Source organism: Pollicipes pollicipes, unplaced genomic scaffold (assembly GCF_011947565.3).
Source record: "Pollicipes pollicipes isolate AB1234 unplaced genomic scaffold, Ppol_2.1 Scaffold_1758;HRSCAF=2055_pilon_pilon_pilon, whole genome shotgun sequence".
NCBI lineage: Eukaryota > Metazoa > Arthropoda > Thecostraca > Pollicipedomorpha > Pollicipedidae > Pollicipes > Pollicipes pollicipes.
In genome coordinates, this window is record NW_023595985.1 from 59,971 (window position 1) to 74,130 (window position 14,160).

Here is a 14,160-nt window from a genome sequence, read left to right on the forward strand (position 1 = left end):
GGTCGCATGGGTCCCGAAGGTCCCTTTTTGGTCCCTTGGGGCCGAAGATCAAAAGCCCGATTAAAGGGTCCGAAGGGCAGGCCAGAGGTCGTATGGAGGGATCACGGCCCGAAGGCCGGACCCTAAAATATAAGAGTAGCTCTAGCACTGATCGGAGACCCGTGCGACTGTGTCTCTTTTTGAAGCAACTGACTAAAAGCAGCCATATCGGATAGTCCGTTCCATGCTATTCTGGGGCCTAGGGGTTATTTCCCGAGCAGTGACAAGGCCAAGATCTTTAAACGCCAATTAAAAGGCATCCTACATTCGCCGGGGCACCTGAAACAATGAGGGACCCACATTGCTGGTCAGTAACCACAGTCCCTAGCAGGAGACCATCCATCGGCGATGAGCCCCAGGGCGGCCAGGAGCACATTTGCTGAACAGTGACGATGATGGGCGCCCGCATGTCAAAGGGCCTATTGTGTTGGTCTGGACCCTCCTGACAATGAAAGGGCTCCGGAGAAATGGCAAAAGGGGGTACTCATGTACGATGAGACAGTGGAGAGGCCTATGCTAGTCAGGGACACCAGTACCGGACGAGGGATACTCTGCACCGTTTCAACCAGGGGCAGATAAGGCGACTTAGTGTCTCAACAACAACTATTGGACTTCCTGTGCCAGTAGTCTGTTTGCATCAACGAGGGCCCCTGCGCCGTTCCGTTGCAAGATGTCTCAGATCCAGCCGCATCGAGGAGGGGACCGATTGTGATGCATCCTTCTGAGGGTCTCCATACGGTCCTGGGGGCTATCACAAGACTTAAAGCCTCAGGGAAGCTTCAGTAATGCCCATCAGCTGCTGACCAGAACGTTTTATCAATGCAGTTTAGTTAGCTGACCAGTTGATTCTCTGAACGGATTCGGCAGTTGCAGCACTGCGAGCAAGAGAGCTTACGTCATTGCGCCTTCCCATTGCGCCGTCCCGTAAACCGTCCCGACCACCAATCTAAAAATTGCACTAGTGAAACACCCGGCCCGGGACACCTTTTACACGCATGCCCATTGACTTCATAATGCGTCGGAAAGTACCGCTTTCGGTACGTGGTCATTTCCACTCGTCTGTTGACCGCTGCCAGGTGTTGCTGCAAGGTTCCGTATCCTACGATGGCGTAACTACAACATTTTTGTTCCGACGTCTCACAGAGCACCCCATGGAGGGGGCACCAAGGAATCACGTACAGCCCGACCACAATACTCCCCTCGCGCGCCGAGTGCTTACACAGGACACTGCAATTCTATCATGTACACACAACACAATAAAATTTAACATTCTGGATGCATTACTCATTCATGACCACAAATGATTGTTAAGCAAAGAAATGCATCAAACTAATGACTGATCTTTTTGGAGCAGCATCACAAATTAATCACGTAGACAAGGAACAAGACATTGATGAGTGGCGTGGGTATTGGGTGATTTGCATGGAGTGTTGTGATTTGCTGTGTTGGTTGTGCTATTCACAGTGTGTTGCTAATGATGTCTTCTGCACGGATAAAGAATTGTTTGTTGTTGCCGAGTCAAAACGGCAGTGAGTGCTGTCCCGTGAAAAGTTTATGATTGTTTGCATCCTCGTGTTTTGTGCTGTGGTTTAAAGTGGTCAAGGTTCCGAAATGAAATGAAAAGCCAGATGTGTAGAACAGTCAGTCACCAGTCATGCATCGTGCAAGTTTTGTGAGGTTCGTATGTTTGTCGTTATAAAAGCGTATATATATATATATATATATATATATATATATATATATATATATATATATCATTATAAAGCGTGCTGTGCGATGCGGGCAAAAGCACCGGCTAGAACTAACATGACACCATATCGGAGTGATCGGAAGCAGTAAACTTTACGGTAAGTAAATCTCCACATGTGTACACTGCGAAAATCCCAGAAAACTGAAGGTCTCTTACTTTGTGAGCTCCCCAGAGCTCAGGGTTCTATCCACCAAAAATCCTCGTGCCCCGGCCATTGATTTTAAATATTCTTATGCATGGAGTTTGTATACGAGAACGTAGCTTGTTATAGGGCCTTGTACGAGAACCTGGCTTACTGCGCACAGCCCTAGAAAACTGGGCGTGCTGCGTATGCAGATACATTCAGGTTGTTCATTTTATTTGGATCATGGTGGATTCTGCCATTTTAAGGCTAAGTATTTCGAAGAAAACATACCAACATACAGTTCAATTGGCTGCTAAATACCATCAAAATCATGCACAAGCTTTATTCCTAGTTTATATACGGTTAGCCGGGTAGTTGATGAGACCATCTGATGCCTGAGGACTAATATAAGGTTTTTGTTTTGTCTGTTGCAAGGGAATACAGAATATTCTTTCCTCCAGATTAAATCAAAACGTAACGTAAAAGTATAATAATCGTTACAACTTCAATAAATAGCGGAAATAAGGTGCACGACGCCGCCGGCGTGTAAAATTATGTTCGACAATGGCAAGAACAAATTCATCGGCGTAATCGGCATAGCTGCAAATTCAGTCATCAGTCGGTAAGAATTAAAGCACCAATCACAATTATTAAGATGTACGTCCCCGTCAACGGTGCAGGCCCTTCTATAACATGGGAAAACCCGAGACCAATAAGGACGGCATCTGAGCAATCGAAACTGCCGTGGCACGCTAACAAAGAGGCTCGTGTGAACAGTGAATAGTTCTTATAACAAGCGAGAAGAACCTAACACAAAAGTGGTGGGACCCCTGAACGATCGGGAGTACCCCGGCAGGCTAACATATAGGGTCCAGTCAGAGTACAGGATTCCCTGAACAAAGGACAATAACCGAAGATCAGTGTGCATGAACTAACGCCCCTGTGTAATCAAGAGTGCCCGGGCGGGTTAGCTGAGAGAGCTCTGACAAGTGAGGGGTACTAAGCAAATAAGCTCAAAAAGGGAAAGAGCCATATGTCAATGAAGAGGGCTCCTGAGCATTGAGTGCCTCGGAGCGTTACCGTATATGGGACCCCAGCAACAGCACGAAATCCTCCAAACAAGGGCAAAGAACCCGATATGAAGGATCCGATACCAATGTGAAGGGCTCCTGAGCAACCGAGCGTACCCCGGCATCTGGGGTCCCGGCAGCAGCGGCGGGGCGGGAGAGCCCGCTTTTCCCGCGGCCGCAGCGGTCCCCTCCGAGCACGCGCCGCCGCCCGGCGCGTCTGCCCCCGCCTCGCTGGGGAGCTCCGGGGCGCGGCCGCGCCCAGGCCGGAAACGGCCGCCAGGTGTGTTGGTTATTTATGGTAACCATGCTTGGCTGTACGCATCACGTGGTCATCAGCGGAATGCCAGGTTGACTGTGCCATCTGTTGACAACAGAGGGAAATAGCTGCATGACTCAAAGATGCTTCTGCAGTGTTATCTAGCGTCAGGAAGCCAAACTAGTCTGGTTGTCACAGATACTGGACGTTCTGAACTGTGGACTTTACGACTCCGGACCTTGCGACTCTGGACGTTGCGTCCCTGGACCTTACGAACTTCCCCAATGGGCACGGAATGGGACGTATTCTGGATGTCATGAACGCTGGATGCTGCAATCCTGGGTGATATGAACACTGGCCGCTGCAATCCTGGGCGTTTTGATGGTCCAACGCGCGAATGGAAGTTGCGTATCACGCTGTTCACGCCACAGGGAATGTTTTACCTTTAAATAGGGTTTTAAACTGAAATAGTTGTCTTGATCTCCTTTTGATGCAGTTCACGACCGTGCCTTTTTTAAGACCCAAAGCTCTCTGATTTGTGAGTTACACGCCCCCAATACTGCGAACAGGTTTATTGGGAGACTACTTCAAAGTCACCTTGGCATTGATGTCGTCATATAAACGTCATACGATTGCGGTGATCGGCTGTTTGTAAGATTTTGCTGCTGAATGCGTGTCGCGAACGTAAGCGAGCACTTTCGGGTTGTGCAGCACTCGTCGCCAACGGGGCATTTTCCCTATTTCTAGACCATGGGTCAATGTTATAAAATGAGAACGCCACTGTCTGCAAAAAGGTACAGCACCGAAAAAACGACACTTCTGAATGTTGTAAAAAAGCAGACGCGACCGCAAATCTGCCTTCTTTCTCTTCCTGACATTTTTATTCTCTTCTGACACATTTCTTACAGACAGCTCGGTTGGCGCCTTGTGTACCGGAGCAAAGAGCCTTGCACGGGTGTATGGGTTAGCAAGACATTATAAAATTAGGGAAACATGGCAGTAATTATAGATATAAATTTTGCTAAATATTGAGCACGTATTCTAGGAAAAATGAAGTCCTGAACAAAACATTGTGTTCTACAAGTGCAAACTCTTGATTTGCGTTACCATGAGCCCCCACTGGGACTTTGTTTTAAAGCGAGCCAACGGTGAAATGCGGTGTTATAACCGGAGATGTGTGCTGAAATTGCCAGAAAACCTGCAATTTGATAGTCCCGCGGGTTGTGCAAGTGTGTGATCACACTTTTTAACATAAGAATGTGAATCAGGCGTTTGAAATGGGTGTGATAACTGGTGGTGCATGCCAGTGGCCTGTATTGATCTTGATGTGATGTGGGAGTGTGCGTGCGAGGTTTGTCCTGAGAAACAACGTTGTTTTGGCATCCCTTAAATCTAATGACTCTCAATAAAATGTGATATATTGATGCCTGCCTCTATCTTTAGGTTTGCGTTTGAACATGCAGGGTACTGATGTCTGTAAACAGAAAGAAACACTAGCACCCATGCTGCAAGGGTGTTCAAAGGCAATTTGCTACTTCATTATGCTCTTGTCAACATTTGGAACCTGTTCAGGCATTACAGCATGTAATTAATCCATTGCTTGCCATTATATTAGCGATTCATTTAGGCGGTAAGGACAGGTCAGCGCAGCTCATTAATGCACATGCTTTGTATAAGCTTGCATGAAATAACTTTGCAAGGTTGTCTTTCACTTAAAAATTCTCAAAATATAGTCCTGTATTATAATGGGGGCACAGGCAAGCATTGCTTGTGAGTCAGCGTCGTCAGTCACCACAACTTGTTCGGGGTTCTGGGTGCTGAAAAATGTGGAGAAGTATTGCTGTTGGTTTCGTGGATAACACTTAATAATAGTTTTATCATGAGCCTTGTGTGTACCGGCAGCTTCTTAACTTACTTGCATTTCACCTATCTAACCATAACTACATGCACTTGTCATGTCTCCAACGTGGTGCAAGGTCATCAGGTTTGCAGTGTCATTTCACTACATGTAATATTTGTTGTCATGTGTGTTATTTGTGCTGTGTTGACATGTGTTGACACTTGTGTCAACAATATTTTCAGTGAAGCAGCCTGATGGCTGCAGTATGTTGCATGGCTGTGGAAGCAGAAGGCGTGTTTGCATCTTTGTCACGTATGTGTTCTGGATTCTCAAAACAGGCTGAGCAAGTGATACCACTTATTAGTTGTGTGCTTTGCTGAAAGTGATTTGCATATTGTATCATGTGTTTTTGGTCACTCATATGTCAGATGCGGAGTTAATACAAGAGTGCATGCTTGACCATCTTTCAATGATGGTATTTATTATGAAAGCAGCAGGGATTGCAGTACAAAAACCGCATCGCTGTTCATTATGCCATGCCACAGTACAGCACTGAGGTTGTGCTACGATGACACTGCTGACCGGTGCCATACGCAATGTACCACATTGGTTGACTACTCTATGTGAAGCCTATGAGATAGTAGCTTCTAATTTATGAATAACTGGTAACAGCTGATTTCACAGCGCCAAGAGACTATCACCGGTGAGAATGTTGTTACAACACAGTGGTTATATCAGGGTTAGCTAGTAATTGCATAAGTAATCCTAAGTGAGACAGGCATCCTTGGAAGCTCAACCTTACCATCTTTACCATAGAAATAACAACGATTTGACAAACAATTGGTAGTAATGTTACAGATTTATCAATTTTTGTCTGTAACTGTATTTCGAGCCACAAGTAATAAAGAAAGTAATTACCATGCACATCACATGGTATCAATGTCAGGACTACAGCACTGCAGGCAACGATAAGTCGACAACACACTATTGACATCCTCAATAGTCCTTGGCGGGTTTCGGTAAGAGATTCATGATGTTATATGCAGACTTCACAGCACATCGTGCTTTAACATTGATAATCGGTCCAAAAAGCTGGCGATCGCCACGTTGCGTATGTCAAACATCCCATCAAAGCTTCTGTTACAACCAGTACCAAGACAAAAAAATATGCAAACAAGACATTTACTAATCCACGGCCCACCAACACGGCACCCGCGACGAGAATGACCGCCTGGCGTCAGCTTTCATGCGTTTCGAGGCATTCTTTAGGTCTGGCTACCAGATGCTGCCAGGGGTTGCTGTCGTCTTAAAGCCATTCCATGACGCCAACAAACAATGACATTACCGGGTGCACTTTTACAAACTTTGAATTTTGCACCTCATGGTCGTTTTTGGGACGTTGAAATCCTACCAGTAGCTACAAGTAAGCTTTTTCCATCACATTGGATGCTTATCTCAATATCTTCATACGTAAAGCATTCCCTTTAATAAGCTCTAAAAGCGAAATATGACTATGCGTTTAAGCAAAAGGATCACATCATTTTGATGATGTTTTATCATGTTAGCCTACCATTTGCACCACAGTACATTTTCGGCGTGAATGAGAACTGCATCTTAGATGAACGTGGCTGCCGCCGCTGCCTTCTGTCTTTCAGCGTGATGACCAAATATGGTGCCGCTGGATGTCTTTAGTATGTCTCATGCATTTCGTCGCGTTGGCAGCTAGCAAAAGATATTTTATCATGGCTTGAACAACATTCGACTTCTTCCCAGCAATTCCAGTTCGGCATCATTTCTGCTGCACCGACTACGGCCAGGTGTCATCCAGCTATTGCATACCAGTATCCTCCCTCCCTTCCACCAGCGTTGTCGGCTGTGCCTCTGCCAGCCTGCCCATCTGACCCTGCTGAGCGCGCCCCCGCAGGTCGCCGGTTCGCCGAACAAGATTTCTACGTCACGCTGGTGCGGCTGCTGCAGCGGTTTGAGCTGCGGCCAGCCCCTGGTTCTGTCGAGCCCCTGCGCCAGGTTCACCAGACACTGCTGATGCCAGACGGTCCGGTGCCGGTCCGCTTCGTCCGGCGATAAATAAGTGTGCGACGAAGTGCAACAGATACTCTCGAAGCCAGACGCTTCGGATGGCTTGGCAGAAGTAGAGGAAGAGAAGAGAGAGAGAAAATAAAATCATAGAAGGGAAGTTCACATTCCTACGGGAACATGATCGTGTATAAACTGCGTCGGCAATGGAAACAAGATACCACACAGACACATAGCCGCAATATCATCAGCGGTAGCTAGCGCCCAACACCTAATAACCTAAAAGTCGTACAATCGTTTTGTGGGCATAGCATATATGGTGGGTATGGTGCTTATATATCACTTTGAAGTAAATATATATATATATATATATATATATATATATATATATATATATCACTGGCATTGAAATAATTCAGCATTTCATTTAATTATCACTTTTGATATATGACTTGATATATTTTAATAATAGATATATCACTACTAATTATTCAATATATCACTTTAATTTAATGAGATCACATCAAATATATCACTTTGGCATTTAAAGTGAATATTCCACATCTGAAAATGTTGAGGCAAGCGTCAAATATGATGAAGTTAGTTCACTTGTATCGATTAGTTTGGTTTTTGAGCATGAGAGACTGGTCTTGGCATCAGAGCTTCACTATTTAAGCAAAATTGTTGCTCAGTACGTCATGGTGTGGTTGCGTCATGAAACGTTTGTGTGACGCCAGTATGCCTGCTAGAATGGCCGTGCGAAACTGTCGCCGTATCGGACGGGCTGACTCACGCGTAGCACTTCAACTTGTCGAGATGTGTCGTGCCAATTGGTGTGCATATTTACAGGAGCCAAATATCCTTATGGACGCGTGTTTTGACCCTCCCTGACGGCCTTCTCGTATATTCGTGCGTGATTTTATATTGTTTCTCGCAATCACAAACTCATTTATGGTGCTATTTTCAAGTTGTGTTTCCAGTCTTATTTCCGTCATAAGTCGTACCGCTACCCGAATTCCCGCACCGTATGTGCTGTATTTACTGCTGACGCGCTTTGGGCGTCGTTGAGATACTCGCTCTGGTTCCTCAAAGAGAACGCTTCTGTAGTCACCATTTGACTCATGTGAGATCGCTGATGCCTACGCTTCTTGTCATGTTCCGCCACTGAATGGTCGTCCCGATGCTGTCGCAGTCTTGATTTGTGAGAAATAAATTTGTTTCTGTTGAGTACAACGTGACTTAGGCTTTGCCTGAGACACTCGGGATAAGCGCTAGTTTGTCACGCAAGTAAATACCGGACGTCTACAGCACCTCGAACTCACCTCACCACGGGCCTCTGCATCAGAAGACACACGCTTTCGGAGAACTAGCTAAGCTATCGGGATGGACTTGGTATTTTGCGGGACGGAACGGCTAAAGTACAGTTCGGAGGTGTCACGGTGGCATGGTAATATGGTTATATGGACCAGGGGTGAGAAAAATGCCTTTTCTGTCACCGACAAGTTTTGGAACCGTCTTAATTGTCGCCTGTAGCCGATCCTTCAGAAACCGTTGCTATATAACTCTAAATGCAATAAACCACAAAACAAAGACAAATTTAATGCAATACGACAAAACCATCAAACATTTTTGCTTCGTGAGTTCATTTGCACTCAAGTATCACTTCCTGGCCATCAAGCACTGAATGATCGTTGAGACTTAACTAACACAATTGTCAGATATAGGCGCACTTAACATAACCAGTTTGAGGGCATGTAGTTTCCTTTCGGACAAGGGAAGGAGATTGTGTCTCCTTACCATGGATATAGTTTCCCATTTCTATTTATCATTTTTAAGCATTACTGTTCATTAATCACAATTTTAGGGTTTAGCCCTCAAACCAATTTTGAGAAACCACATCCTTGCTCCCAATTGTGAAAAGAAAATGCGTCAAACCTGTGTGGAGAACTGTTTTCAGTGCATTTTGGAGACAGACTCAGTCATTTTTTCTTGCCCCCACTCTACATCCTTCGACCCTGCGTATTTTGCAAAACTGCACCCTGTAGCCATATATATACCTACAACATGGTTCTACAAGCACCTGACAACAATGTCACCTTTGGTTTTGTGACGTCACTGTACAATCAGTTTAGCGCGCAGGCGACCTTCACTATCTTTGCATAATCGTTACCGATGCGGAAATCACACTTCCTTCACACCAACATGATCCAGCCGTTTAGAGTAAAGCCCATGCAATATTGGTGTCAACAGATGCAGAGATCATTTTTGAACACCTCTACCACCTTCATTCAGTTTTATATGCGATATGATGGAAATAAAAAGCGTTTTATCTCACGCCTGTCCACGATCAGTACGCTAAGCCAGAGGTGCGACGGGCGGTGTGAGAGGCCTACAACATTAATGCCCAGTCTCTTACCTCACACCCGTTGTCACTCTCAGCAGCAAAAAGCCCCGGATGAGTCGCTGACATGCATCGCTCCAACGTCCTCCGCTTGCCTCCTGAGATACACCTCAGGTATCCACAAACAACAATCTTTCTAAATCGGTAGGACCTTTTAACGCCATTACATTAAAAATTGACGATTAGCTACGTTCCTCTAGTCAGTCAGCTTCTCACGACATGGACACGACAAACAGCAGACCACACAGCCTTGCACTACATCCAACGCATCACCGCGCGGAGAGCGCCCGAGCCCGTCTATCTCAAATGACGCTTTAAAGCGCGGCGTAGCAAACTGATCACGTTCGTCGCAAGAGTGCTGGCGGCCAGATACGATCCTTAGCAAGTAATAATCCTAGTTAGTTTAACATATTGTAGTGTTTAGGATGTGAAGGAAATCTTGCTGAAAAATATGTGAAAACCACTGATTTGAGGGTTGTTAGAAAAGCACTACGTCACCACTGATCTGCGACGGGCAGAACTGATATGGTACAGTTTGCAGTATATTTCTGGCACCTGCTTAAAACTATTCTGATTAAAGCTACCATGTTTGGCAGCTAAGCTACTATGTTGCTCATAGTAGCTTAGCCCATAGCTCAAGCTGCTCATACAGCGAAACGTCAACGTTGTGCCAACGACATGTGTTCTACACATCCCCATTGACATGACTTGACTTGCGCACGACTTGGCACGCTGTGAATTCGGTACACTCGACATCAACACACAATCATGTGAGCCACAGAGCTAGGATGAAGCGGGTAACCGGGGCATTGGCGGGATGGTGGGGTCCGGTCAGACATCATGAACGGCTGTCTCCCCGAATTTAGCTGTGCGCCCTTAATCACGGTACCCCACCTCTATCCTTTTAGCTAATGATGATATCTAAAACGGTGCAAAAAACGGAACCGGAATGCACTGATAATACGCAACTGGAAAGGATCCAACGTAACTGGCGAATAACATTGACAGTGGCCCACTGAATAATAACCCAGGGAGCCCCTCGGCCTCAAGTTTTCCACGCAGGCTCCACGCACTCGACGCCCCACCGACCTCACTCCAAGCATACACATACGCTGGCGCCCCCCACGCCAACCCACTCATTCTTGGCTCGCACACGGATGGGATCCCCCCCCCCCCCTTGATCCAGTGTCTCGACGTAAAATTGACTCGTCTGAGCGAGCCCCTCGTTAAGCTAAGTTCAATTACGTATTCACATTTAAAACATTCAATACAACCCACGTCTAAGCCCTTTTTGAAATATATCATGTTAGTTGGTCACCTCGGCACCGACGCAGCGTACTGGGCCTGACATCAGGTGTCCTGAGTTGGATGGCGACTCGTTCCCTCGCCTGCCTCCAGGGTGACGGCCCCCTGTTCCGACGACGCCTCCCGCGTTCCGTCCATGAAGGCGGCCCATCATTTCTTTGGCCACGCCCAGCGCTCACAGGTTTCCGCTGCCGCGCACGCGCCTTAGGCAACGCCTAGTCGAGCAAGATGCGGCGGCCTCCGGCACCTTCTGCGCCTTGCCCCCCGCTGCCGGAGTGAGCTTTGCAGGGCAATGCCCCGCAGCGCGTCCGTCCGAGGCCTGGAGGCGGACAGCGCGTCCAATGGGACGGTGGAGCCCCTTGGCAGATGACGAGCGCCCGGCGTGACCTGCGTTCACGTCTTACGGTCTCCTCAGCCGGCGCACTCTGGAGGCTCTGCCTGACCGGCCTGTCCGACGAACTGGTTCTTCGTCGGCCCATCCGATGAGCGTCGATGGCGGGATCTCTCTCCGTCCCGAACATCCCACCATCTTGCTAGTAGGGCCTGGCGTACACTACGTGGGAAGAGAGCAGGCTGAGTCCTGCTTGCTCCCAAGGCATGGCACAGCAACGGATAGATCCCCTGGGCCATACCATGACCTATGCTCTTTATGCCGTCACGCCTGGGGTCAAGTGAGAAATAAGAAAACGAGTTAACCGCCTCTTGGTAAAAAAAGAGCGACAACGTGCCTTTGGGTCGCGCTACCGACAAACGTACGGTCTGCGTAAAAGCAGTGCTGCGGTCGTCTGGCCCCTCAGCCCTGCCCTAGTCGAGCCGTGCTGCTCTGGCCTGTTCCGCGCCTGTCATCCCTCGGTTTGCGGTCCCTTAATTCGATCTTCGGGGAAAGGACGACGTGTTGCGTGTCGGTCGAATGTTTGGGAGCCCCGGCGGGAGTTGACCTCGATCCCAAAGCAAACAACTCCGCTTAACAAGACAATTAACCGCTTGAAAAACAAACAGAAAAACAAAAATGCACGCAAGCGAATGACATGTAAATCAGTTGATAATTGGAGCCGGACCAGCGATAAAGTAGAGGAAGAAGACTCGCTCGTGGATGAAATCAGTGCGGCTGTGCTGGCCGGTCCGGCAAGGGTCTGACCGCCCCGAACAATCGGAAAGAAGAGAATCATAATCGTCATACTAGCCATCTCATTTAGCCATATTTAAAGGACACCCTCATGAATATACAGGCGTGGCCCATACGCCATGACCGGTTGCGACGCGGAACAGGGGGGACCGTGGACGAGCCGCTGCGCCTGCAACGGCAACAATTTAGGTAGCCCCGGCGGCGGGCTAACGGGTGAGCCGTTGCGCCGAAACTTGCGTCATGAGCCTAGGACGCCATGTCCATCCACGCTGGGCGCGAGTGCCCCGTCACCACCCGGCCCGATCACTTCCAGCATTGATTCCACGCTGAACCATTTAAAACGCAAACTGCTGACTATCCTAAAAAACAAGACATAGGTGAACCATATAACACGTCACGCCCCCCCCCCCCCCCCCCCACCGCCCTCTTTCATCGTGGGAGCGCCCCGAGGCGCATTGCCCGACCGAGAGGGTTGCATGGCCAGTGCCCCCTCTCCTTTCCTAACTATACGGAAGGGAACAGGTGGTCGTGGCCCACGCCCCGCCCGGTGGGGAGAGGTCAAGAGACACGGGAGCGCCAGCCGTCCATGATCCGGTAAGGACTGGGACAACAGCCTATGGACTCGCACGTGCATGTTGACGTCGTGTCCCGTTGTCCGTGGAGCCAGATGTCGCGCCAGGCTGCCACCAACCATCTCTGCGCTCTTCGTTCTTCGGAACCTCCGGGAGACTCCTCTCCCTGGACTTTCCACCTTGACTTCCTCTGTGAGACTCTCCCCCCCCCCCCCCGTTTTTCCTGGCAGACCGTTCCTACCGTGTCAGCCCGCCCTCGTTTTCTTGCGTGTCCAATAGAGTCGCCACCTCACCCCCTCCGCCCATGTGTCGCCGGCCTGCGGCCTCGCGCCGCTTCCAGAGTTCGGCCCCCCAACGTGCCCCCGACCAGATATCTGGCGTGGCGTCGCTGGCGACGACACAAGGCCCGCCCGCTTTCGCCTCGGCGGGCCCAGCGCACCCCTCTCTGGCCCAGTTCCCACGTGGAGTGGCACGTCTGAACGCCAGCTGGGGTGACGGCGGGCGTCGGCCGTGCGGGATTCTTGGGGCGAAACTGCAAACACCTCACCAACATGGCAGTTAACATTCCTATGCCGCAGGCTGCGTCGCCGGTGATCAGGCTTTCGCGTGCATTAATTTTGATCGGCCGGCGGAGGGCAGACGTTCCTCTTTGGCGTGATGGCCCATTTCGGTAGAAGAGGCAACCGTCATGGCCGTTCCGGAGGGAAAACGGCGGTTTACTTCGCCTGTCCGGGCGACACACACCATTTTCCTTGAAGATCCGGTCAACAAGGTGGGCCGATCGGCCGGCGCGTCGGATGGGTCCTCCTCCTCAGCTCTCAGACCCCGCTCGGCCACATGGTAGTCTTTGGTTGGGCGGGGGGATTTCCTGGCCATGGCCGGCTTGTTCGCCGTCCCACGTTCGACTGGGAAAGCCCCACCGACTCTGGACGGGTGGCGCGCAAAGCGGAAAGTAAGAAAATGCATGCCTGCAGAAACATCCATCTTGTTATTCCTTTACCCAGTCGCATTATTCATTCAGTCACGAAACACTGCTTAAATTAATTGATACAAAGGCGATAAGCTGGCGGGACTACAGGTGGGTATGGATATAGTGGGCATAGCAGGACCGTAGCCCCTCGAGTCATGGTGTTCAGATCAGCACCAGGTCATGTTTTGGAGACCGTAAGGTCGAGTGTCCGTGTCGCATGCCGCGCTCTACCGTCAAATCGTATTCTTGGGAGATCGGCGTTCGTGGCATCTTCTTTTGGTGACGCTGCAGGCTGTCACGACATCAAATTTTGTGCTGGGTGGTGTGCGAGTTCTTTGTTTTCGAAGCTCAGTAGAGCGAACGTCGCTGAGGCTGCGTTCCCGCGGACCATGGCTGTGGCCAGATGCTGCCAGAGCCAAGCACTTCCCCGCCTGCCACCCAACGACCCCAAGACTTTCAACAAAATCTCTCGTTGATGAGCCGCAGGCTCCGCCGATTTCCAAGGCGACTAGTTGGAACTGAAACCGCTGAGTGAGGCTCGATTTTGTTCTGTTCTTTCAACATTCGGCTTCTTTAGCAGCGGCGCCAGCGTCTGTCGCGGAAAGCATTTAGCTGGAGGCGGCAGACGTGTTGGTGCATGTGGCATTCTGTACCAGGGTCTGTCCGTGGGCAA

General features: G+C 49.1%; 1 protein-coding gene across 1 annotated transcript in view; it reads left to right on the forward strand.

The window, feature by feature from the left end:
- LOC119095723 (putative cytochrome P450 CYP44) overlaps positions 1-7,479 on the forward strand; it is a 33,190-nt gene extending 25,711 nt beyond the window's left edge. Inside the window, exon 9 of the mRNA XM_037218579.1 lies at positions 7,004-7,479. Coding sequence (XP_037074474.1) covers positions 7,004-7,164 — 161 coding nt within the window. The 3' untranslated portion in view covers positions 7,165-7,479. The remainder of the gene's footprint in view (positions 1-7,003) is intronic.
- The last annotated feature ends 6,681 nt before the right edge of the window (positions 7,480-14,160 follow it).